Source organism: Neolamprologus brichardi, chromosome 3 (genome assembly GCF_056152115.1).
Source record: "Neolamprologus brichardi isolate AB-2024 chromosome 3, ASM5615211v1, whole genome shotgun sequence".
In the NCBI taxonomy this organism is placed as follows: Eukaryota; Metazoa; Chordata; class Actinopteri; order Cichliformes; family Cichlidae; genus Neolamprologus; species Neolamprologus brichardi.
Window position 1 is genome coordinate 50,301,316 of NC_142106.1, and position 25,335 is coordinate 50,326,650.

A 25,335-nucleotide genomic window follows, 5' to 3' on the forward strand; every position below is an offset into this window, starting at 1 on the left:
ACCTTTTCACACTGATACCTGCTGTAATGGGCGCTTCGATCACTGCCACAACACCTTTTCACAGTCCCTTTCTAACGGCTGTTAAAGTGAGGAAAACCACTGCAGTATTTTTTGTGATAGGTGTCGACACTCAGACGATACATAAGCACTGAGAGAACAAATCATAACCAAAACCCAAGTGCTTTTTTGTTTTTGCAGCCCACATGGTGTGAAGTCAAAATCGGCCCCATGCAAAAAAGCAATATCTGATGAGGGAATCGATAAAGAAAAAGCATAAATCTGTGTAGAAAGTGAATTTTAGTACAGTGGGTGAAATCATTATCTGATCTCCTGCTGAATTTGTAAGTTTGCTCACAAAGAAATGAGCAGCCTAGTTGTTTATGGTAGTTTAATTTTAATGGAGACAGAATATTAGATCAAGAAATAAAAAACACATTACATGAAAGTAATAAAACCCCATTTCAGAACAAATATCTGAATGATTCTCAGCACATGTAGTGACTAGAAAGACACGATGGGTTCTTCATACACATGATAAGACACTTAAAAAGAAAGAAGTTCTAACTATTGTCACTGGGACAATGTTCAGTTTAATTTCATGGTGTCATTTTGTGGTTATGGTTTCTTTCAAGTTTTTTTAAAGCATTAAAATGTGCCATTATAGACATTAGTTTTTCAAGCTTTATTTATTTATTTACATTTATGGAGCTAACCTACTGCACTGTCATTAGATTTTTCCATTATCCAGATTCAGCAAGAAATTGAGATAATCAACAGAAATAGTTTTTTCTTTAAAAACTCTTTCCCGTGATAGAGTATGAGTAAATGTAAAGAGCAGTGTGTTGATGCATATTACACATGAGCCTCATTTCTGATAGGCTGTAAATACTCAACGTAATGCTGGAACATTAACACGTCACATGACCCGAATTAAAAATTGCTTTTATTTTTAATTCGGCGTTTTTTAATGTCTGAACAAAGCAGCGGGGACACACCTGGGCAGGCGGACTGAAGAAACCCGGTTGCGTCACCAACGGATTCCGTAAAAACTGAAACTCCGCCTCTTTGGCTAAAGAACTCGGGCACGAGCGTGAATTACGAGCATACTGTAAATGAAACGGTCCGCCCCGTGGGTCTGCTTACTTTTACGTGACGTAGAGCTCGTCCAATCGCAAGTGCCTGTGGGCGGGACCACAGCTAAGTGACGGTGAGCTTTTACAATGAGAAAGCCTCTTTGTGCGCATAACCTATATAAGAGATTTCTGCTGCGGATTCTTTCTTTGAAATAATGTCGGCTGAATATGATAACAGGTAAGGAAGACTACTTTTGGTCACACTAAGTGTGAGTTCTAGGGCTTATTTTCTTTTTCAATCCGTCATATTTTACTTGATGTTCTCAAGAATGCAGATTTTTAACCGGGTTTTGTAGTCGAGTAACATTCGGGGACTTTTTGTCTTTTTGAACATTAGGACTCTTCGCGTTTCAGGAGACGAGTGTGAAATAAGATTGAATGTTTTAGATCGTTAAAGTCATGCTAGTCAGAAGTTATATGAGTCTTAATGCTTCAGATGTGAATACGGACTGCGGTCGTTATCGGCATCCGGCGACAGCACGTGAAAAAGCCTCATGTAGGCCTTTAAAAATTCTTCCTCTTTTCATTTGTAGTAACTTGATATTGAAGCCAAAACATCGGAACTACGATACTTTCGGGTGTAATACACGCGACGAGCCTTATTTTGTCTGTAAAGGTGAATTAATGCTGTTTCGTGGTGTCGATGGAGTCACATGGTCTTAGTACGGATGGTCGGCGTTTTAAACAAAGGCCGCTTTAAGGCCGCTGAAAATGGTCTTTTTTCCGCTTACACACGCTGCATGTGGTGGAGCTGTGTGCTGCCTCCATAAAGCGCTGTGCCTTACGTATCTAAATGAACAATAGCTTTCGCCGACTTTCGCCGACAGTTACAGACTAGCAGGCCCTGTTGCTAGCAGCTAATGCGGAGCAGGCCGCGGCGGAAAGCCGCGAAGCTGCTTCTGCCGCTTTCTTCTTAGCATCGCGGGTAACTCTAAATGATCCGAGCGCTTCGAACACAAAGATGTCGGCGTTTGTCGACTACTTGGCCACATTCGACGTGGCTGTGGCTCTGTTTCCTCCGTAAAGCGTCCACCCGCCCCTGTCTTTCCTCCCCTGAATGGAGAAACGACCATCTTGATTGTATGTAGCAAAAATGGCGGCCTCTCCACAAGGCCGCGCGTCACAGCACAAGGGGCGAAGGCTTCCTTTTTTCATGCCAAGTTTGGGAAGAATGATATAACGTGGAGCCTGGTGACGATTATATCAGCACGTTTACTTAAAGGGGATATTTTTGTGCCACAGAAGATTCTTTTTATTCTCATTATTCGTGGGCAGAGAGGATTTAGTTCATTAAGGTCATTTACAAGTGCAGCTTGAAAGGAAAGATAACCGTGAGTTTCTGTCGTTCACAGAGACAATGGCCCTGAAGGCATGGAGCCAGATGGGATCATTGAGGTAAGTCTCCTATGAAACTCCCACCAACACTGTGACGTTCTTCACAGCCATAGGTACAGCATGTAACGAACTGACTCTAAACCTGTGCTCTTTCTAACCTTTCCAGAGCAATTGGAACCAGATTGTGGATAGTTTTGATGAGATGAATCTACGCGAGACCCTGCTCAGGGGAATTTATGCCTATGGTTTTGAGAAACCTTCAGCTATCCAGCAAAGGGCCATTATGCCTTGTATCAAGGGTAAGCGTGCTTCAATGTGTAATAATGTGTTTCTAACACTACTTAGCAGTTAACAACTCCAAGAATTCCCTGGATACTAAATGGCACATGTTTTAATTTCAGGTTACGATGTGATTGCTCAGGCCCAATCTGGCACTGGGAAGACTGCCACCTTTGCCATTTCCATCCTTCAGCAGATTGATGTGGAGCTGAAAGGCACTCAGGCGCTGGTCTTGGCTCCCACTAGGGAGCTGGCTCAGCAGGTAGGCTTCCACACCCACCCTCTTACACTAGTGACATATTGTGCTATTGTTTCTTAAGAATCTCTCATGTAGCCTTTGCATGGCTTAATGTCTGGTCTTTGACTTTCTTTCAGATTCAGAAAGTGGTCCTTGCCCTTGGTGATTACATGGGAGCCAGCTGCTATGCCTGCATTGGAGGGACCAACATCCGCAGTGAGGTCCAGAAACTGCAGGCTGAAGCCCCACACATTGTGGTGGGAACTCCCGGACGTGTCTTTGACATGCTAACTCGCAAAAACCTTTGTAAGTCTTCCTGAGAAGGAGTCAAATCAGGCTTCGTTTGTAGAAAGAAATGAACACGAGTCAGTTATTGCTCTCACTCCACATTGTAGTCTTCCTTCCCGTCTATTCCTGCTTGCGTATGAGAAGGGCTGTATAATGATGAAACCCATGCGTGTCAGCTGACACTGTAAGCCCCTGCTGTGGTGTTGCTTTGGTCGGCGTTCTGCTGGCTCGAGCGTTCATGACAACAGAGGTCCAGAGGCATGATCATACATTCACTACTTCTGAATACGGCACCTTTACACCTGAAGACGCTTTACCGAAACCTCATTAGTGGCGCATGATTCCTAAATCTTTATTCCAACATGAATCGATTGCATCAGTGTGCAAACGTATGGCTGTGTTATGTGCCCATATGTGTAACATGGTTGTTCCCCTTTTGCAGCTTCTAAATACATCAAAATGTTTGTGTTGGACGAGGCTGATGAGATGCTTAGTCGAGGATTCAAGGATCAGATCTACGAGATCTTCCAGAAGCTGTCGAGCAACATCCAGGTTAGAACTTTGGCGTCAGCGCCGTAACGGCCGAGTCATAGATCCTTGCTTGAAATATGAACTTTGCTTGTAGCTGACATATCTCTGTAAATCTTTAAGGTTGTCCTACTGTCTGCCACCATGCCAGCCGACGTTTTGGAGGTCACAAAGAAGTTTATGCGTGAGCCTATCAGAATCCTCGTGAAGAAGGAGGAGCTGACACTCGAGGGCATCCGCCAGTTTTACATAAATGTGGAAAAAGAGGTGAAAAACGTGCACTTACTTTCCCTGTAATCAGGGTGTTTATGCTGAGCTTGCTGTGCTAACAGTCTGACCTGGTGGTCCTCAGGAATGGAAGCTGGATACCTTGTGTGACTTGTACGAAACCTTGACCATCACACAAGCTGTGATCTTCATCAACACAAGGAGAAAAGTGGACTGGCTTACTGAGAAGATGCACGCCAGAGACTTCACAGTTTCTGCTCTGGTACGAACCTCTTTGTCTTTTCTTTGTGCGACTGAAACATTTGGTACAAGTGTGGAAACTTTCAGTGCATGTTGTAAGACTTGATTCTGTCTTTTCAGCACGGTGACATGGACCAGAAAGAGAGAGACCTGATCATGAGGGAGTTCCGCTCGGGCTCCAGTCGAGTCCTTATTACCACTGACCTGTTGGTATGTAATGGCTTCTTATTAGTGCTGTTTGCAGGCCAAGGTTCCCTCTCCTGCCAGCTGCAGTGTTGGTAAAGGACTGAAAGTTCCTTGGTAGAGCAGAAATCTGCCCTCCACTGTAGCTGGGTTGAAATCCCTGACTCACAACTAATTGGCAGATTACATTATTCCTGTAGCACACCTGTGAGAGTTCTGAGTAAAGCTGTGGTGGGTCATAGAAACTGGACCCACCACCAGTTTGTGTGTGGGGTTAGCTGAGTGCAAAGAAACGTCCAGTTTACGGCCCAATTTTAATTGATAGATGGCCATAAAGACCTAATTCAGATCAAACTGGGGTTATTGTGCTCAGCCCTGACAACCAGATTCCTCCTCTGGATGGCATGACCTCGGCCTCCTGTTTGACCAGGACATGTCCTTCAATGCACATATTAAACAAATATGTAAGGCTGCTTAACATCTCTAAAATATCCTGTCTCAGAGTGACGCTGAGAAACTCCAGGGGAAGAAGAAAAAAGGGGGGAAGCAGTAAATTTTCCGAGACCATCTTTCTCCTGCATTGGCTCGCTATTAGATCCAAAATTGAGTTGTGCCATGTAAGTAAAGGTGTTTGTTTCTTCTCAGGCCAGAGGTATTGATGTTCAGCAGGTTTCCCTTGTCATCAACTACGACCTGCCAACCAACAGGGAAAACTACATCCACAGGTGAGGATAGAAACTGTTTGCAGACATGATTGGCAGCTATTCACAATGTTCACGTCCACATTAGTTGTAATTTTCAGACCAATTTGGGAAAGTTGTTACGTGACATGTTAATGGCATGACCCTGAAGTTGCATTTATTGGTGTAAAATGAAGCAAAGTCTTTGTCCAACGTGAGCATGAGCAGCAAACCCAAAGAGATGATATCTGCAGTGACGGTGATCCTTTTTGTTTTCGACAGGATCGGTCGAGGAGGTCGTTTCGGCAGAAAGGGAGTAGCCATTAACATGATAACCGAGGATGACAAGCGAACACTGAGGGACATTGAGACATTCTACAACACCACCGTGGAGGAGATGCCCATGAACGTGGCCGATCTTATCTAGAAGACTCCCCGCTTCTGTTTGTCCACCCATATCCGATTGTTTTAGAAGTAAAAGCTTGTTTCCTACAATACGAATACTAAAAACTTCCTTTTTCTAAATTCCACCCTGAATTTACTCAGCATTTGACATGATTTTGGAAGAATAACTTGCTGACCCGCTCCATCTGCCATTGTCTTTTATCGACCCTGAAATTCTCCCAGCGGTTAAATACTCTGCTTCACGCCAGAACTGTTTCCAAAAGCACATTTAAAGTCCAGTGATGACATTATACTTGCTGATTGTTGGCAAAGAGACACTGTTGATTTGAAGCTTGTGTGAGGTTTGACTGTTGCAGCGTCGGTCGGCTGACCCGAGCAGTCTGGACTCGACGGTGTTCTGAATGAACAGCGGTGTGATTGACTAGCTCAGTATTTAAACAATCTTCAGTGTATTTGCACAACGTTCATCGCACGCCCACGGTCATGTTTACAGCAGGTTTTGGGTTCTGGAAGTAAACAGGACATGATCAATAAAATGAGCTGTACAGTGGCTGACAAATTTGATCCTCTTTACTGCTGTGCTTTTTCTGCTTTTCCTCCTTTCCCACTGCGGCCGTAACCCTGTTCAGCCATTTGTACAGTAGAGTTCAGAGGAGGAGTGCTTGCAGGCGGAAACGGTGAGTTGTAGCGATTTGGCCTCCTGACCCAGATCCAAGCGGCTTTTTTTGGTTTTTATTTTTTTCCCCGTCTCCAGTTTGTTGAGATTGGAGTTTTTTTTAATTTTTACAGGGAATATAAGATTTCAAATGGTTGTGGTCATGTTTTGTAACCTACCTCATCCAAATCTTATAGGTGAATGGGGAGTGTCATCTGGACCAAACTACAAATATAAAAGTATATAGAGATTTTTATCTTACTTTCCACTCCACCAAAAGTTTCTGAGCTCTCGTATTATGAGGTGTGTGCTATCAGTGCTAATTTTTTTTTTTTTTTTTTTTCCCCAAATGTATGGATTGTTCCCCCCCTCCTTTTTTTTTTTTTTTTTCCTTTTTTTTGAGACAGTGTATCAGGTTTTCTACATTGGATACTGTATAGTATTTATTTTATTGGTCTTTAAAAGAAAAACAATAAAAACATTCTTTTCTTTTCCTTTTTTTAAAGCTGTAAAGCAGCCCTCTGTTGGCCAAATCCTGTGTGGTGTCTACTTTTGTGGCAAAGCTCACTCAGTGACGTGGGCGATGGAGTGGAGCAGTCAATGTTAGAGCTGGAACTCTTATAATATTCACATCTTCAGACACGTTTGTGTCACATCAAAGGAGAACGTGTGTCGGTGTCTCTTGCATTTCCCATCATTTATTTTCCCGTTGTCTTTTTTTTTTCTCCCAATTAAAGAGCTCATTAAGATCTGAATCTTCATTAAAAAGAGTCACAGCCCTGAGACAACAGAAGCGTTATAGGACTCAATTAATTTGCTTCTATTCAAATATTTGATGTTTGTGTGAAACGGTGTCGAGGCCTGACCCACACCACCGTGGGTGCAGCAGCTACAGACCGTACCAGTTTACTGAGGCCACGGCTGGTTGACGGACTCTTGCATAGAGTGCAATTCTTCATAATAAAGTACTAAACATGTAACGGCATAAGGCATGTCTACAATAAGGTAAAGATACATGTGTGCATTTGTAATAAAGCTGGAATATAAAATAATGAAATGGAGAAGCATACAGTGTTTTTCCTGCTAAGCAAATAGAAGCTGTCTGAGAAGTAGCACCATCAGCATGTCCTGCAGGAGGCCAACAAATGTATGAACTATAACGTCTCCGTCCACTAGAGGGAGCCATCGATTCAGCCTTACTGACATAATCAGCCCTGTACTCTCTCTAGCACACATGCACACTCTTGTGGATTTGCACTTTCTTTCTCTCCCAGCCTGTTGGTGGAGCGACACTGACAGTTTATCCACAGACTAATTTCCAGCTCACAGGCACAGACGTAAGATAGAGAAATGTTAGCCCTGGGATGGACGGGCAGCCTTATTCCAGCTTCCTGTAGTTCCATAATCGTGTCTGCACAGCCTAAAAACATGGTGCACATCTCTACTTTGAGGCCTGCTTCTCAGGTTAGGTGGTCCCTTTTCCAAAGGCGCTGTTTGTGGTGAATGTACCCTGTGCCCATCCCCCAAATGCCACATGCACACTGTGGGTACCAACTCGCTCCCTGTTGGGTGTTGGATCGCAGGGTTGAGAGATGGTGGGATGGGGTGGGTGGATTATGTGAGTGTGAGGCTTGTAAAAAGGCTGCCATGGTCTTTCTTTGTGTGACGGATGGCTGGGAGGCTGAACGGGCCTGTTTTGCATGATAAGAGAAGCCAGCGTAGGGAAGAATAGAGGTCTATTCAAGCCCTGTCATCCAAATCCACCCTCCTGCACCAACCCATCACCCACCCCTTCATCATCCATCCCTTCATCATTGCATCCCTCCTCCTTTCTTTTCACCTTCATTTTCTGGCCTTCCCTGTTTTCATTGGTTATTTCTCCCCCTATAAATCTATAGCCTTTACCCACTTCTCTGACCTCCAAACCCCAGCTTATTTTATCCAACTTTATTTCTGTTCATTCAGATTTCCCCTCCTTTCCATCAAGCTGTTTGGACTTTGATGCGTTCCAAAACATTTGAATCTCATCATTATTTCGTGGGTCTGCTGAATGAGGAGATATAATGGAAATGTCACGGTCCAAGCTTTTTAACATTAAAAGAGTCTCTGATTCTCTGACATGTTCACAAAGTCAGCAGGAGATAGTACGGCATAATTAAACTAATCGAAACAGCCACATAGTACTCTATTATCATTCTTTAAAGCTCTGATTGTGAGTACTACTCAGAGCTGGCTACATTGTAGAGGTCTTTACCTTCCAATATAAAACACATGTTGTGATTTGGTATAAATAACGTTGAAGTTATTGGAACTAAATTCGACCCAAACTCTCATCTGAAGCTTCTTGTTATGATTGTCTCATCAGTGTTGGCTTTAAAGACGCTCTGATAACTGATTTTGGTTACGTACCAACAGAACAAACACTTTTAATTCAGCTTTTTCAAACATCCCAACTTCACTTCACGGTGATAAAATTATTTTACAAAACTACCAGGGTTGTATCGACATTGCTGCAGTCGTTTGCTGTGGTTCAACAAGACTCGCACATCTCCAAAGTAATCCCACTACATTCTTGGCGACTTTCAAGCTCCTCCAAATTAAACTGTCAAGGACTTTCAATGGAATTCAAGTCAGAGCTTTTTTACTTGTTGTTCTGAAGGTGGTTCACCATGAGGGATGTATGTTTGGTGTTGTTGTCATGTTGGAAGATAAAGCAACGACCCAGACCCAGTTTTGCTGCCGACTGCTCCGGGTTTCCAAATTTTCCCGATTCCTTCCACTTTGACGACATTCACAGTTCCAGACGCTCCGAAGCATCCCTGCAGATTAGTACTCTCGTCATTGTGTGTCACTGTGGGGATTGTGTTCTTTCTCCAAACATAAGCAGCGTTCTATGGCTAGTTCTCTCTGACCAAAGGACGGGCTTCCAGTGTGCATAGTCTTTCTCCAGGTTGTCTTTAGCGTATCTCAGTCTGACTTAAAGGTTTCCATTGCTCTGCTTCCTGTGCAGGGTCCAAGTAACTGTCTTCTTTGAAACGACAATTGCGACTGTTCTACTGGCTTCACTTGTGTGTCGGCAGTTGTTCTGGGATCTTTGGATGCATCTCTCACTAGTCTTTTACTTCCTACCTCTGTAAGGCTTGTTCTGGCTCTCTTTGAGTTTCTCGATGATACTTCCACTCCAGTTCTTGACAGTTGGAAATGCTGCAGTAACTTTTCATATCCACCTCCTGAGTCATGAACACCAACATATCTTTTCCTCAAGCTAAACTGATTTCTTTCGTTTTTGGCATGAAGCTTTCTAAAGCTGCAGCTCAAACTTCTATTGGATGTAAACTGGAAGATAAGCCTCAGTCACATTTTACCAGCTACAAGTTTTACAAAGCCATTGCACACCCATGGTTTGTGCTATTACTCAATAACATGGTTAGTTTTCAGGAGCTATTTTTTTTTTTAAATAATTCTGTTATTGTGTGCAAATAATTTCTGCTTTCTAGAGAAAACTTTTAGGTTTGAAATGCTAAGTTGAAACTCTCTTGCTCTTTTAAAAACTCTGGAAGCAGAGCTGCGTGTGTGAAACAGTCCCGACAGGCTGTGCGACACAATATGTCTCTGTTGAAATGAAATTATTGGATCTTTGATGGTTTTTCTCTTGCACCTCCCTAACCAACCAGCGGCAGCATGCGCTCCTCTCTCAGCCTGGCCCTGGCTAACAGTTAGAGGGAGTTGTGTCCCCCGTGTTGCCCACAGAGGAGCTTTCATCGTTGGGGGTTTCTTTGTGTTATTGTCGGACGGTTACCCCGCAGTATCAAACACTGTTGTTGTTGTTGTTGTTGTTGTGCTTTATAAAGGAAATCGAACTGGTTATAAACACAAAACACTGTTTACTCTTTTAGTTTTTGTTGTTTGTAGTATTTCAACTTTTATGATTATAGATACATTTATATTTTCGGATCTTTCGAACCATATTTTAAGCCCGGAGACGCGTGACAGTCTGCGTGGCTGTCTCCACAGACAACTTTGCTAAAACCTCGTTTTCAGTATATAGTTTACAGTTGCCCGGGGATTATTAAGATCGTCTTGTCTTACTGGAATGCTTCCTCTCACCAACTCCGTCATCAACAAGTGTCTCACGCACCCCCGGAGCCCTTTCATTTGCAAATGCACACGCACAGAATGAAGCTTTTTGCCATTCCCATTGGTTCATGCCTGACTGCACGAGAATAGGAGAACTTTGGGAGTGAACAGACAGATGAGTTCAGTGTGTGAGCTGGCTGTCTGACAACAAGTGGTTTTCCGTAAACTCTTTCACTGCACTGAAACCGCACAACTTTACTGTGAAAGTGTATCTCAGTGCTAGTTTAATGACTGCCTCGAGAGACTTTTAATTTAAGAAAGGGGGGGCAGGTTGTCCGCTGCAGTCTCACGGGTGTGTCGTGCGTAAGCCCCGGGGAAACGTGTAACTAAACCTGGCCAAAAGTCGCCAGATTGACGGCGACGAAGGCTCCTGAGTGCTCGATCGTTTATTTGTAACTCAACTTTCCTACTTTTCCCAGCATGTACAGCATGATGGAACACGAGCTGAAGCCGACTGGCCAGCCCCCTTCTCATCAGACCTCCCAGGGAATGTCACCGGTCACCGGCACCATGACCGGGAGCATGGGCAGCAATGGAAACTCTCACCCGAGCTCTAAAACGGCATGCGCACCTGGAGCCGACCCCATGGATAAAGTCAAGCGGCCCATGAACGCTTTCATGGTCTGGTCCAGGGGGCAGAGGCGCAAGATGGCACAAGAAAACCCGAAAATGCACAACTCTGAAATCAGCAAGCGGCTGGGGGCCGAGTGGAAACTTCTGAACGATGCTGAGAAGCGGCCTTTCATTGACGAGGCCAAGCGGCTCCGTGCGGTCCATATGAAGGAGTACCCTGACTACAAGTACAAGCCACGACGCAAGACAAAGCCTTTACTCAAAAAAGACACTCAGGTAGGCAAGTACCCACTGACAGCGGGAAACCTGCTGGTGGCAGCGGCACAGAGCCAAGGTGGGAGCCCCAGGATGGAGAGCTATGGCTGGGGCCCCACCGGAGGATACGCCGGCATGCAGGGCGAGGCACTGGGCTACACACAGCAGCTCCACCGGTATGAGCTGTCAGCTCTCCAGTACCCACCTGCAATGACGGCACCGCAGACGTACATGAACGGGGCAAACTCATACAGGTGAGTGTGTGTCTGCGTTTCTGCAAAAACAACAACCGCGCATGTTCCCAGCGCACGTTAAAGATGGCAAAACACGCGCAGATACGATACTGAGCAGCAGCGTTTAAACTGTAGGTTACTTCTTCATTGGGCTTCTCCAAACTCAGGTCGAAGGTGTTAAAATCTGGTGAAAACGGAGTGTGCAATCCTTCAGTTAGTAAATAATTTATTTCTCTGTGCTGAAAATCCCCTCACTGTTATATTATTTTACATAATTCCCTTGGGGATTTATAAAGTATCCTGATTCTGATAAAAAAAAAAAACGAGTCTGAGAAATGTCTTTTTTTACTGAATGAAAATTAAGATACCAGAAATAAGTAATGCTGGATGTTCTCAAACTGCCACAGGACTCATCACGCTGAGTTTATTCAAATGAGGCACATATGTTGCATCCATTCCCACCGAATCACAAAGAAGTCTACATATGATTGAGCAACGAGGTTTGTCTGCATTCCTCTGCTTGCAGTCTTTATCAGTATAACTTGTTGGCAAGCAGGCTTGCTCTGTGTGTGGTCCCCTGCCCACAGACCCCCGTCCAAACCATTGTCCTGTGTTAGGGGAGATTTTGCCTCCTAGCACAGATCTCATGACCCTAAACAAAGTCCGAACACTTGATAAATTTTCTGGTGTAAGGATGGACGATGCTGCAATTTATTGCAGTAGTTCCCAGTTTGATTGGTTCTGCTGACTCGTCTGCAGCTGTATCTGTCACTGCATTTTTAATACAGCAGTGGAATCATTGAAGCTTTTAAACACAAGTCGAATCCAAATTTTACAAATTTTCTCAGAAGTATTTTGAAGATTTATCTGGAACACTTATCAACTTTATAATCCACCCAGTCTCTTCCAACATTGAAAATATCTTTCTATATGTATTTAATGAATGCATTTTAGTGTCGAAAATCATGAAGAGTGTGTTTGCTAAAGACAAGTTTGCATCAGTGTCCATTAATACGTATTTAACTATGATAGAGGATTCAGATAGAAAAGTAGATGTACTGAAAACTCAAAGGATTCAAACAGCTGTGACACATAGACCAGTCATCCCGTAGTTTTCCTACAAAATCAAACATAGTCTGCTGTGTGCTCACTCATGTTTGTTGTAGAGTTCACACTGTGGTTTGTTAGCATATTAGGAATTTTTATCCATGATGATAGCAACAAAATCCCCAGTGAAAGATAAAAATATGTATGTATAAATTCCCAGTGTAAAAGAAGTAATTCTGCATTATTAACTATGTTACACAGAACTGAAAATATCTGGTGCTTAAAAGTTATCTGGATATAATTACTACAGATGGCACCGGATTCAAATAACTATTGCAGAGTTTCCAGTAATGCAGGAGTGTGTTTGTGTTTGATGATAAAGTGCTGTAACTAGCTCGGTGCACACTTGTTTTTATGGTGGAAAAAGACAGGACAGATTTGTAGTTCAGCAGTACATCCTGACGTTTTTATTCCAAAATAATTACGTTGTTTTGATGTTGTTTAACTCGTAATGCCGTCTTCACCCCGCAGCCCCATGTCATACAGCAGCAGTCCACAGCAGCCCAGCCCTGTCACTATGTCCATGGTGAAATCAGAACCGGTGTCCCACTCTCCTCCCACGGGAACACCAAACCACCATCGGGGGGCTTTGCAGGGTGACCTCAGAGACATGATCAGCATGTACATTCCTGGACCGGGAGGAGATGCCAGCGACCCTTCGACGGCACAGAGGGGCTACACCAGTGTCCAGCAGCACTACCTCACTGGAACTGTTCCTCTCACACACATCTAGGACTGACGAACGGCTCACGAGCAGCTAGAGAGGAGATGGAATCGGGTGTGGAGTACTTCAGAATGTCAGCATAAAGAAGTTGTGAAGTTTTTGATGATGTGTCTGCAGTACGACAAGTATCCGAATGTACTCTTTGGTGCCACACGGACGACGCATCCAGGCCACACACGCAGCGCTGAGACTCCACCCACCACCCTGCCACAGACGTCTCTCCCTGAATGTCTTGAGTGAAGCCGGGGTGTCTGTTGTACATAACATGTAATATTTTCTAGTGTTTTGTGTGTTATAGAACTTGTGTTTTAGAACCACCCTAAATACTTGCGATACTGGCTTTCATTACGGTTCCAGCACAGTCAGTGCTGGTTGGACTGGTTCCCGTGGCCACATCTTCGAATGGTGACTGTCACTTTCTGCCATCTGAAATCATGTGATAGCCACATCACCTGAGCTGCTGGCCATTCGTTAGTGCTGCTGTGATGCGTCAGCAGGAAACTCGAGAATGAAATGCACGACTTGAATAACAGAGCTTTTTAAAATCTAACTTTTTGCGATGTGGCTTTGGTTTAGTAGCCTTGTGTTAGATCTGGACTTCTACTCTTCAGTTACATTTGAATGAAACGAAACAAACTTCTGTTGGACAATCACCACCGTGTCTACAAGGAAAAGGACTGGCTTTGTGCAGTAGTACCTCCTACATGCAGTAGAAGCAGCGGCCTCGGTCAGAATCACACTTTCGGCTCTAAGATCTGACTGTGTTTACTGTGTGCAGGTGTTTTATTTGCTATAATTTAGTTTTAGGACATTTTCATGTTTCGATGCATCCATCTGAACTGAGCATGCTGAATTTATATTCATGTCCTCTTGCGCTAGGCAGGTGTAGTATTTCTTTTTCTATGCTTTTAAATAATTGAAAGGATTTTTATGTGAACTGCTAGATTTTCAGTTGGTCTTTCAACGGTCTCCATACGAGGACGCCGGATTGGAAAAAGACCAGAGTTGTTTTTAAATGAACTGTCAGTTGTATTTTTATAACTTTTAAAGAGAATGGATACGTGTTCCTGATTAAACCTCAGAAAACCTTTATTCTTGTTTCTAAACTTTTTGCAGTAACAAACGTTGAGATAATGCTAATTTCTTTTTGAAGTTTAGTCCTGGTTGGATTCAAAGTGTGATCTTCAAACACAAGCGGGACATGTGATATAATTCTGTTCTAGTCATCATAACTGAACTATGTCCAGCATTCGGGGTTTAACCTGCCCAGTGTCATGTGTAAGTTACCGTAGGCAGCATTTGTGCAAACAGTATGTATATGAAGCTCTTAGACTAAGAGTCCTGATTCCTTTTTGATGGAAAAGATTTGTGGCTTTCATAACAACATTAATAAATTAGGTATATGCCAACATGTTTCATGAAAGTGAAATAACAGCAGCTCACTTTGTCTCCAATCCAATAACTCACTAATCCAGCCTTTATGCTCTCGCCGGCTTCTTAGTTTATATTGTAATCATTCATCCATTTACACAGTGCTGAGCTGGGCTGGATACGTTTGGTAGGTTGTGGGTGAGAATACTACAATTATATAGTGAATACAAGTAATTCTGTAAATGGTTTCCCCTTAAAACTACTCAAGAGAACAATCACGAGCCACATTTACACCGACTGATGATTCTGACATTGTTTTAATACGATTTGATTTTTCACCATTTTAATGTCGGCCTAGTATTTACCTGTTTTGACACTGAATTATAATATTTGCATTATGAATGCAGTATGAGTATACCCCACTATGAGCCTTAATGGAGGGTTTTGAGTACGAACGGAGGTCAGGATTTAAGTCAGCACTTTGTCCAGGCCGCTCCAAAACCATCGTTTTGTTCACTTTTCCCCTTTTTAAAGTGAACTGGTGTGTTTTAGATCATCATTCTGCTCCATAACCTGAAACCCTGAAGACCGAACATCATTTCATGCTTCAGGGCACAAACTGACATCCGACATCCTCTTTTGGGATTTTCTGGTAGTGAGCAGAACTCATTGTTCCATCAATTTGCAAATTCGTGGTTCCAGCAAGTCATCGATCCTGAAGTACCAAAGCAGCACCAGACCGTCACGCTGCAGCCATGTTTGCCTGTTGGTAAGGTTTCGGCTCCCAAAGTTGACACTAACAAACACTAACACATCCCTGATGGATGGGACAGAGTTACATTTCTGTATCAGACTCGTGTGATTTTCCCCGAGACTTTTTAGCTCTTTTTCACTCTGAAATCTATGAATGCCATTTTGTCCCAATCTATTTCTTCCTGTTGAATCATGAACACTTAGCTGAGGTAAGTGAGGCCTGAGGTTCTTTTCATGTAGTTCTGGTTCTTTTATCACCTCCTGGACACGTCAGCGACACAGGCTTGGAGTCATTTTGTAGGCCGGTCACTCCCGGGAAGACAGCCGCTCTGCTAAGTTTGTTGATAATAGTTGTCACCGTGGTCCGCTGGAGACTTGGACATGATATCGATGATTTTGTTTCTGATCCGTTTGTGAGTTTCTTTAGATCACAACATAAAGTGTTGCTTTGAGATCTCTTAACCTTCACGTAACCTAACTTCACTTAGACCGGTTTAAGTGATTTGTTGATTCATCAGTTCTGGCAGTAATCAGGCCTGCGTGTTAATTTATGATTTAAAAATGGACAATTCCTTTTTCACTTTGGACCGCAGGTTTGGTAACTTTGTTCCTCTTAATAAATGAAATTGTCCTTTAAAAGAAGGACAGGACTTTTGTTTTACTTGGGTTATTGTTGCCTAATATGAAAATTTGTTTAAAGATCTGAAAACTGTTACAAATATGCAAAAAAAGAAAAACAGGAAAACCTTTTTTTCCTTTTGTCACAATGTTCTGAGTTTATCAGTCGTAAATTTTTGCTTTCGCATTAAAAAAAAGAGAATCTTTGACTTTACAGCTGAATTGAAAAAGTTTAAATTATGTTTCTCAGCATTCCAGAGACACTTTTCCTCCTAACGGGTGGAGCTATTAGCTCTGCCCGAGGCAGGATAACACTTGGGACAAAAATGAACTTAAAGCGGGAGAACACAGGAGATCATGTGATATGGGAGGATGAATTTTGGGGGCTGGGAAGGCAGGACAGGGTGTCCTCTATTGTCCCCAGAATTATTTAGAGCTCGATTATTTACTTTCTTATCTTTACCCTCTTTAAAAATTCACTTTCCTTAGTCTCTTCCTTCCTTTAGACTCGTCTTTCCTCCTCCCCCACGTCTTTCCACAGAAAAAGCGAGTGGATGGCCCGTTCGTAATTGGCCGTTTCAGAAGCACATTGTCCGTGGCTTTTCAAGTCGCAGGTGCATATAGTAAACCCAGAGTCCCCGCTCCTCCCCTGGGCGTCTTTGTTCCCACTCCCCGCTTTCCTCACTCCCCCACCGAGCAGAAAATTAGGGTTGCTTTTTAGGACTTAGTCCACAGGCTTAACCCTTTCACCGAGCAGCGCCTTTCTCATGGAAATGGGAGGGAATCACGCACTGGCTAATCGGTCACTGAGGGGAGGGGATAGGATCCTGAGGAAAGGGAGAAAAGATGAGCGCACCGAGACCAACAACAGGAGGGGCATAACAACATAGAGCACATATAAGAGACTCTGCAAAAACCTGTAGCTTCTCAGCCCTTCAACATGACACATTTTAGGGTGACACACATCTCTATATCCATCCATCTCTTGGGAGGCGATATGGACTCTCCTAGGATGTGGACCTTTACAACTTTCCCACAGCACTCTTGATTCTTAAAATGTAAAACAGGGATCTTTTAGGAAGTAACTATAAAAACCAAGAACAGCAAACCATGTGACATGACAACAGAAGTAGCATGGGAACAATCGTTGACCATTTGTTCTAAGTGGGAGACGTTGAAGCGCACACGTTTGTGTTTTCGCTGAGGTCCATGGGACCATGCGAGGATAGGAATTGGATAGAAGGGGGAGAAAGAGTAGTGTGGGAGGAGGAGGAGGTGGAGGGAGTGTCAATGGAAGGATTTTCTGGTCCAGTACATCTCCTCACCTAGCAACAAGCAATGAGGCTTCAAAAAGTGGTTGCCATGGATATGCCAAGAGTGACTTAAAAGTCTTTACAAAGAGCTGCAGTCATTCTCTGTTTGTGTGAGTGTTGTGTGTGAGCATCAGGTGGTGGTTACCAACAGAGTTTTAAAGTGTGATTCGGTGTTTACATTCAAGATTCAATTTAGTTTTATTTAAATGACAACAAATCACAACAACAACTCTTTATTTTGTAAGGTAAACACCCAAAAACCTGAGATCCTCTTTGCAGAACGTGGACGGGAATGTTCTTCAAAGTTAACCTGCGAGTAAATATGCACACGTTCAGCTCTCAGTCTCTGGTTTCTGCATTACTCCATTGAACTTATAAGAAAACAGGAAAAATAATTTGTACATACACACACACACACATGCCCGTTCAGCTATCTTAGTGAGGACCTTCATTTACATAATAGTTTCCCTAGCCCCTTACCCTAACCATAACCATCAAAAATGAATGCCTCACCCTTACTCTAAACCGAACCATAACCTAATTGTAACCCTGACACTAAAACCACATTTTGAGCCTCAAAAAGGCTTCAAACTTGTGAGGACCAGTGAGTGTGTCCTCACAAGTGACTGTTGGTTCTCACAAGTATAGTAGAATGCAGATTTCGGTCCTCACAAAGATAGCTAGACAGGAACACACACACACGCACACACACACACACTTTATGTGATGATGCAGAAAAGAAAAACTGTAAACCTCCAACTTAGAATCACAATCTTTTATTTCAGCTATAGAGAAATTCAATACAGGGATATGTTGTGTCGCTCACTGCTGTTACAATACAAATCAGTGGAATAGATATGATAAACAAATGTGCAATGGTTCCTCGTCGTGGTGTTGTCTGACACTGTTTCCTCCACAGAGCCTACAGATTTAACCCTGTGATGATTAAAACCAGTGTGAACCACAATCAGGAAAACTGCATCAAAAGGAATGTAAGGACAGTGCAGGGAGGGAGAGCAGCTCGATCCATAATTTAACCCCACCACCAAAGCTGCCCTACTGTTAATCATAAAAGCTGAATGATCAGCCTGGCTTGTTACAATTTCACCTGTACGTCAGTCAGGTGCATATCTGAAATACCATGTGTCCCAAAGGCTTTGTACAAACATTTCATGTGTAAGTTTGGTCTTCCAAGTTTAAAGACACACATAGTGTCTAACGAACATGTAGATGGCTCTCTGTTATTCAAGTTTAGTGACCGTTATTTGTCTAATCCTCTTTTTTCTTCTGAGGTGAACTGTTCCAGTAGTAAAGAACCTGCAGAGTAATAATGCCGTTACAGGTTGAGGATATGACGTAGGTGAGTGCCATCAGTGAGTCTCCAGTTTCCTGTAAAAAGACAGCATAAAGCTAAATAATTTACTTTTTGCGGAATGTGAACCATGTCCTCTATAATGAGATCTTAGTTCAATAAAGAGGTAACCCTCTGATGAGGAATGGTCCCCGTAAAAACTGGTGCTCAAACCAGGGCAAAGACACGGAGGTGTGCATTGTATTTTAATTGTCTCACCTGTACTGAGGTAAAGATGCGTGCGAGGGACCCAGCGAACAGCAGGAAAACAGACACGGCAGAGAGCTGGCCGGTGTGACCGTTAGAGTAGTTGGTGGATGCCTGGATGAGCTGAGAGAACGGGACAGATTATCACGTGTTACTGAAGCACGAGCGTTTGTTTGACGGAGGCTGACACGTTCTTCTATCTGCATGTTGTTAGTGGACACTGAAAATGTATTACAAGCTAATCACTCCGAGTACTGTCAATACTGTCTGGATGCACTGTACTGTGGCCCTGTGTTACAGGAAGCCTGAAAAGGCAACATCTGAAAAAAGCTACAGATGATTTAAAAAACACGTGTGTGACGTGTGCAGGCCTACCCTCCCAGTGATGATCGCCGGCATGTTGAAGGCCTGCATGGAGGTAACCACTGACATAGGAGTCACTGGAGACAGGAGCAGGACCAGCAGGCTAAAGTATATAACCATGAATAGGAGACCTGCAAGGGAAGTAACATATCAATGTAACAATGTTAAACTGAATTATTCGTTTCATGTGGAAGCCCGTTTCCGCCACAAAAACAAACAAACAAACAAAAAGGTATCCATAACTCAAAATTTCAAGTTGTTTGCCAAACACATAAGCTAACTCGAAACTTCGAGTTAGCTCTGCCAATCAGTAATCTACGTGAATGACGTCATTTTCTTGTTACCCAGGAGAATATGGTACAAATTGGGGCTTTCTAGAGAACGGGTGCTGACAGTAACATCGTGTGATTCAGCTAATAACTGAAGGATTTCATCATTTGTGAAGCCACGCTGTAAATAATCAGCAATTTGTGCATTCATGACGGGCTGTGATACTGTTAGCTTAGCTGTAGCATTTGTAGCTGAGGGCTTCAGTTTCCGGGTAACAAGGAAATGACGTCATTCATGTAGATTACTGATTGGCAGCGCTAACTCAAAATTTCGAGTTATGGATACTTTTTTGTTGTTGTCGCTAACATTCAGTTAAGACTAGCTATGAGATGTAAAATGTCTTTTTCGTGTATATTTTGGTATTTAATAACATCAAGGGGAGAAGTCAAACCATTGGTCATTTCACAGTTATACGCTACATGAATACATGCTTGAGGCGACTATAAGCTTCACAACTGTTACCGAGGCAATTCTGGTAACACTTCAGTTTGCACAAAGTCTTACCTGTGCTGGTTCTTTTTCCATAATGCTGAATGAGGAAGCCAATGGTGACTGTTTGCAACATGAGGAAAAGAGCCTCACCCCAGGAGCTGCAGTGACATACGGCATAAAGAAAACCTGGACCCTTAATAAACAGTGATTACAATAACAGATGCAGAATTCAGAGCGCCTTGTGTCCATTTCTACTTTACAGAACCAAACATGGTCCAACCTGAAAGGGAAGTTGTTGGCAACACTGTAAGCCATTGTCCCTGTGATAGCCAACAGTTCCAGCAGCACGGACTTGAAGCTCAGCCCCTCAGCGCTCTTCGCTCCAAGAAGCTTTAAGATCTGAGGAAGCTTCACTGTTAAAAAACAATTGGGGAAAAAGTTATAAAATAATTTAACATACAGTACCGTACAGAAGTCTTGCACCACCCCTCGCCTCTTTATATTTTCAAGGAAAATAGGTGGAAGATGGGTGCAGCGATTTACTGAAGCAAACAATCGGTTTTGGATTTGTATGCAGTGTCAAGAGTTACAGAACACCGAATTGAAGTCCAATGAACAGCTTGAAATGGTACAAAGTGTTGAACTGTCAGAGGTTAAACAACATAATGCACATTCACAATGATACAAAAAGGCCTTTTTGAGGAACAACATGGGTTAACAGTTTAAAGCTGCTACTAACTCCTACAGCTGTTACTTCCAGCCCCCTCTGTCTGCATAAAGCAGTGGTGGACACACTGTGGTACCAAACCCTCGTCAGCATCAGCTGAACATTGTTGTACTGCAGAAAGTAGAGCGATGTGAGAAAAAGGTGATTAACAATGGAAGAGGGACAGACCATTATAACACTTATAAATGCAGGTCTGTGCTACAGAGAGACTGCAAACAAAGTCGAGGTGTCAGTGAGTCCAGTTTCCTTCTGCACTCAGAAACAAGTGTGACAGGAAGAGGTCTGCAGACCCAAAGACACGACTGAATCAGAGGACACGTTTCTGAGAGTTAACAGCTGTGTGATGGCGAAAGAAAGCTGAGCTGCAGAAAAAAAGCCAGACGTCAGAATAAGACAAAGCTCCACAGTGTGTGGCATCAACATGGAGGAGGAAGTGTGATGGTCTGGGGCTGTTTGCTGGATCCACGGGTGCTGACTGAACCAAAACAGCTACCACAGCGTTCTGCAGCACCATGCAGCACCCTCTGCTGGGTTCAGGGCTTCATCCTACAGCAGGATAATGACCCAAAACATAAGATCAAGTCTGAGATTGACTGAGAGAGATCTGAGTTAACTTTAATAATTACTTCCTCCAAACCATCAACGTGTCTTTTAGACCCCATTCCTACAAAACTGCTCAAAGAAGTCCTGCCATTAATTAATTCTTCGATCTTAAATATGATCAACCTATCTCTAATAATCGGCTATGTACCACAGGCCTTCAAGCTGGCTGTAGTTAAACCTTTACTCAAAAAGCATCTCTAGACCCAGCAGTCTTAGCTAATTATAGGCCAATCTCCAACCTTCCTTTCATATCAAACATCCTTGAAAGAGTAGTTGTCAAACAGCTAACAGATCATCTGCAGAGGAATGGTTTATTTGAAGAGTTTCAGTCAGGTTTCAGAGATGGGGAAGTCATGTGATTTTCTGTTTTCTCTGCATCTGCAGGGTCTTTACCTCATGACATAAAGCACCTTGAGGCAAATGTGGGCCTATACTACATAGGATATATGACTATAATTAATTATTTCACTAAAATTAAATGAAATTGATGTTTATTTATAATTAAAAACAAATAAGCCAAATAATATATTCTAACTTTTGATTGACTAAGGCAGCAATTCAGATAACGGCAGTTACAAAGAGAGGCGGAGGAAGCATTTTACCCATCACTGATCCCAGTATGATGCCGATCCCCAGGCCTTTGCTCAGTACAATCTTCAGACATGGCACTGGAAGAAAACACAGGCTGAATGATTATCAGGACCTTTGGCATGTAATGTCTGCAGCAACACATTAATTATTTATTATTATTTTATTTATTATTATTTTATTTGCAGTAAAGGAAAACAGTTAAGTGAAGAAAAAAAAATCACTGCACTGTTAAACTGATTTTGAATAAAAGTCATAAAGTTGCAAAACAAACCAAACAAACAGGCCTTTGTTTCTACAGCAAGGATATTAAAGTTAACTGAACCTATTAGTGAACAAACATTTAGGCATCTTTAATTTCATTCTGTGTTTATTTAGTAATAAAGCCTAAACTAAAACCAGAAAAACCATTTTGGAAACTAACCGAAAAGGAAACAACTCAACTCGGTTCAAAGCATCCATCACAATCAGAAATACTTTATTAATCCTGAAGGAAATTATAGAGTAACTTTTCTGCGGTGTATCTGGGCTCCGGTTGCAAGGGCAGCTGTCTGAGCAGCCCGGTGAGACCTGAGTCTGACTGAGGCCAGGCATGAGGTAGGACATGGCTGGAACACCTCACCATGTCCAGGATTCATCCTAGTGGATGCCTCAGCTGGCTCCTTTCAATGTGGAGGAGCTATGGCTCTACTCTGTCCCTCTTCAATGACCAAGCTCCTCACCATTTCTGTAAGGGAGAGCCCAGCCACTCTACGAAGGAAACTCATCTCTTGGCACTTGTAGCTGTAACCTCTTTAGTCACTACTCAGAGCTTGTGACCACAGGTGAGGGTAGGTATATAGACCACTAAATCGACAGCCTTGCTCTCATACTCAGCTCTCTCTTCACCACAACAAACTGCATCCGCATCGCTCCAGATACCGCCCCAATCTGCCTGTCAATCCGGCGTTCCCCTCACTCAGGAACACGACCCCAAGAACTTCTCTATTTCAGGCAGTAACCTATCCCAGATTCAGAGTGGGCACGCCACCCTTTTCTGTCTGGGAACCATGGTCTTTGACATGGAGGCGCTAATTCTCTTCTCCACAGACAGCTCCAGTGCAAGCTGGAGGTCGTGATCCCAAGAAGCTAAAAGAACCGCATCGCCCGCAAAAACCAAAGATCAGATCCTGAGGCCACCAAAATGGTCAAAACAAAATAAAAACAAGAACAAAAACGAATTTAAATATAAAATTATAATAACTCTGTACCACAGTCTGTGTCATAAATACATTTTCCTCTCTGAATAAAATTTACTTCTAACTCCAGTAAAAGAAACAGAACACACACGGCCACGGCAAACAGGATTACAGTAAGTTTAGCTCAACATTACAGAGATTGGAAATGCCAGCGTTTCGATTTTGTGAAAAAGAAATCACGGAGACATTTGCTACAATTCTTTTATAATCTCACAAAAATGAAGCCTTCCGCTTGTAAACCTACATTTGTGAATAATGAACTTGGCAAAAATCAGCATTTGATTAATAAGAGAAAAGGTAGCTAGAATAATCAGAGCTAACAAATACGACGTTTCTTCAGTAAATAACATCATGACTTAAATCTGTGAATCAACTTTAAAGACATTTCCTTCACCTGATTATTTAAAATGAACTTTTTGAAAATAAATTGAGAGAATAAAAACACAAATATTCCTCCAATAACTTTTTCCTGTTTGCTGTTTTTCTGAATTTGTAGTTCGTACTTGGAGTAACAGAGTGGAACTGACACAGTGTTGCCAGTCGTGTCGAACTCAGGTACATTCGTGTCGTTACTTTGTAGCAGACTGCTTGTTCAAACGAGCTCCCTCATTGTTTGCATGCAGCTCAAATATCGTTACATTTTAACATTTTAACTAAGCGTTCCGACACCACATGACTCTCACTTTATTTACACCTAACGTGGAAACGTCGCTCGTGTCCTGTCATCAGACCCTCAGAGTTACACTTTTCGGTAATAAACCGCGCTTGTCAAACTACGACGAGCCTCTTACCGTCTAGAAAGTTGAACTTGAGGAAGAACTCATCGTAGCATGATTCTGGCATAAAATATGTCAACAGAAGCCCTTTGAAAGGATCCATAAAAGACAAACCCTCAACAACAACGGCTTCTTCCGCCATTGTCAAGATGTGACGTCGCCGTTTAATGTGTAACAGAAACAAGATCCCACCGGTTCAAATGACATCACAAGTGTTCCGCTTACAGTGTGCTGTCATAAAATGCTCGACTCCATCATGTAACGTTACAGTAAGTATTTAGTTAATATCTTCAGTAACACAGGTATAACCTAAAAGATAAAAAACAACATTTCTAGAAGCTGAAAAAGTGTCTTTTACAAACAATGGAGCTGTAACTAACTGTAAGAGATCGGATATCAATCAAATTCACCACATGATTACAGTGGAATTAAAGTAAATCACACTTATTATGGTTTTAGGTCGATTACTATTGCAATTCAAATTCTATAGCCTTAGTTCACAAGAACAATCGCCTGACACTTGGTGACAGTGGGAAGAACAGGAAGAAATCTCTGACAGAATCAGGCTGAGACATCAGGTTGGCCATCTGGCACGATCGTTTGGGGATGAGGAGAGAAAGCCAGAGATTAAATAAATGCAGAGTGGTGTATAAACACGTAGTGAGTGAAAAAAGTAAGTGAAGAAGAAATAATAAACATTTGTAGTATAACCAAGACAGGATTCAGGGTAATCTTATCCAGCCCTAACTATGAATTTTTTAATAAGGAAATTTTTAAGTGCAATTTTAATAGTAGAGACGGTGTTTGTGTCTGAGCTGAAGGCTCTGCCTCCCATTCTACTTTTAAATACTCTATGTAGTTAAACCACAAGTAAAGCAGCAGTCTGAGAGTAACTGCTCTATTGGAGTGATACTAATAGGTCGTTAAGATAAGATGGGGCCTGAAGACATTGTATGTGATGAGAATGATTATACATTTGATTCTGGACCTAACAGGGAGCCAATGAAGAGAAGCCAATATGGGCAAAATACACACACTCTTTCTAGTCCCTGTCAGGACTCTTGCTGCAGCATTTTGGATTAACTGAAGGCTTTTCAGGGAGTTTTTTGGACATCCTGATAATAATGAATTGCAGTCGTCCAGCCTGGAAGTAATACATGCATGAACTAGTTTTTCAGCGTCACTCTGAGACAGGATATTTCTAATTTTAGAGATGTTGCACAAATGGAAGAAAGCAGTCCTACCAGTGGGATTCCATTAGGACAAGCAAGGGAAGCAGTGCTTGCTTTGTCAAATCTAAAACATAATTTAACATATACCAAATTTAGACCAATCTCTGTCCTTTCAGAATCAGAAAACTTTATTAAGCCTTATGAAAATTATGTCTTGATTTTTGAAAAGAAAGCTATTGAAACAAATGAATACTCTAAAATACTGAGTGAAA

The 25,335-nt window shown here is 42.5% G+C and overlaps 3 protein-coding genes and 1 non-coding gene across 4 annotated transcripts; 3 read left to right on the plus strand and 1 right to left on the minus strand.

The window, feature by feature from the left end:
* Positions 1 to 1,192: 1,192 nt before the first annotated feature.
* Positions 1,193 to 6,101, plus strand: eif4a1a (eukaryotic translation initiation factor 4A1A). The gene is made up of 11 exons (XM_087837828.1): positions 1,193 to 1,311; positions 2,486 to 2,528; positions 2,635 to 2,767; positions 2,870 to 3,009; positions 3,123 to 3,291; positions 3,716 to 3,825; positions 3,925 to 4,068; positions 4,154 to 4,291; positions 4,390 to 4,479; positions 5,098 to 5,177; positions 5,415 to 6,101. The coding sequence occupies exons 1-11, from the start codon at positions 1,289 to 1,291 to the stop codon at positions 5,557 to 5,559; spliced, it is 1,215 nt and encodes a 404-aa protein (XP_087693954.1). The 5' UTR covers positions 1,193 to 1,288; the 3' UTR covers positions 5,560 to 6,101.
* Positions 3,422 to 3,562, plus strand: LOC118455799 (small nucleolar RNA SNORD10). Its single transcript, XR_004844261.2, has one exon. It is a non-coding gene; the product is annotated as a small nucleolar RNA SNORD10 (small nucleolar RNA).
* A 4,209-nt stretch (positions 6,102 to 10,310) lies between the features above and the next one.
* Positions 10,311 to 14,630, plus strand: sox19b (SRY-box transcription factor 19b). The gene is made up of 2 exons (XM_006808472.3): positions 10,311 to 11,411; positions 12,969 to 14,630. The coding sequence occupies exons 1-2, from the start codon at positions 10,750 to 10,752 to the stop codon at positions 13,228 to 13,230; spliced, it is 924 nt and encodes a 307-aa protein (XP_006808535.1). The 5' UTR covers positions 10,311 to 10,749; the 3' UTR covers positions 13,231 to 14,630.
* Positions 14,631 to 18,052: 3,422 nt separating this feature from the next.
* mpdu1b (mannose-P-dolichol utilization defect 1b) lies at positions 18,053 to 24,048 on the minus strand. Its single transcript, XM_006808473.3, has 7 exons — positions 23,907 to 24,048; positions 21,892 to 21,957; positions 20,240 to 20,372; positions 20,032 to 20,117; positions 19,210 to 19,328; positions 18,847 to 18,957; positions 18,053 to 18,665 (listed from the first exon to the last, which is right to left on the minus strand). The coding sequence occupies exons 1-7, from the start codon at positions 24,031 to 24,033 to the stop codon at positions 18,546 to 18,548; spliced, it is 762 nt and encodes a 253-aa protein (XP_006808536.2). The 5' UTR covers positions 24,034 to 24,048; the 3' UTR covers positions 18,053 to 18,545.
* Between the last annotated feature and the right edge of the window lie 1,287 nt (positions 24,049 to 25,335).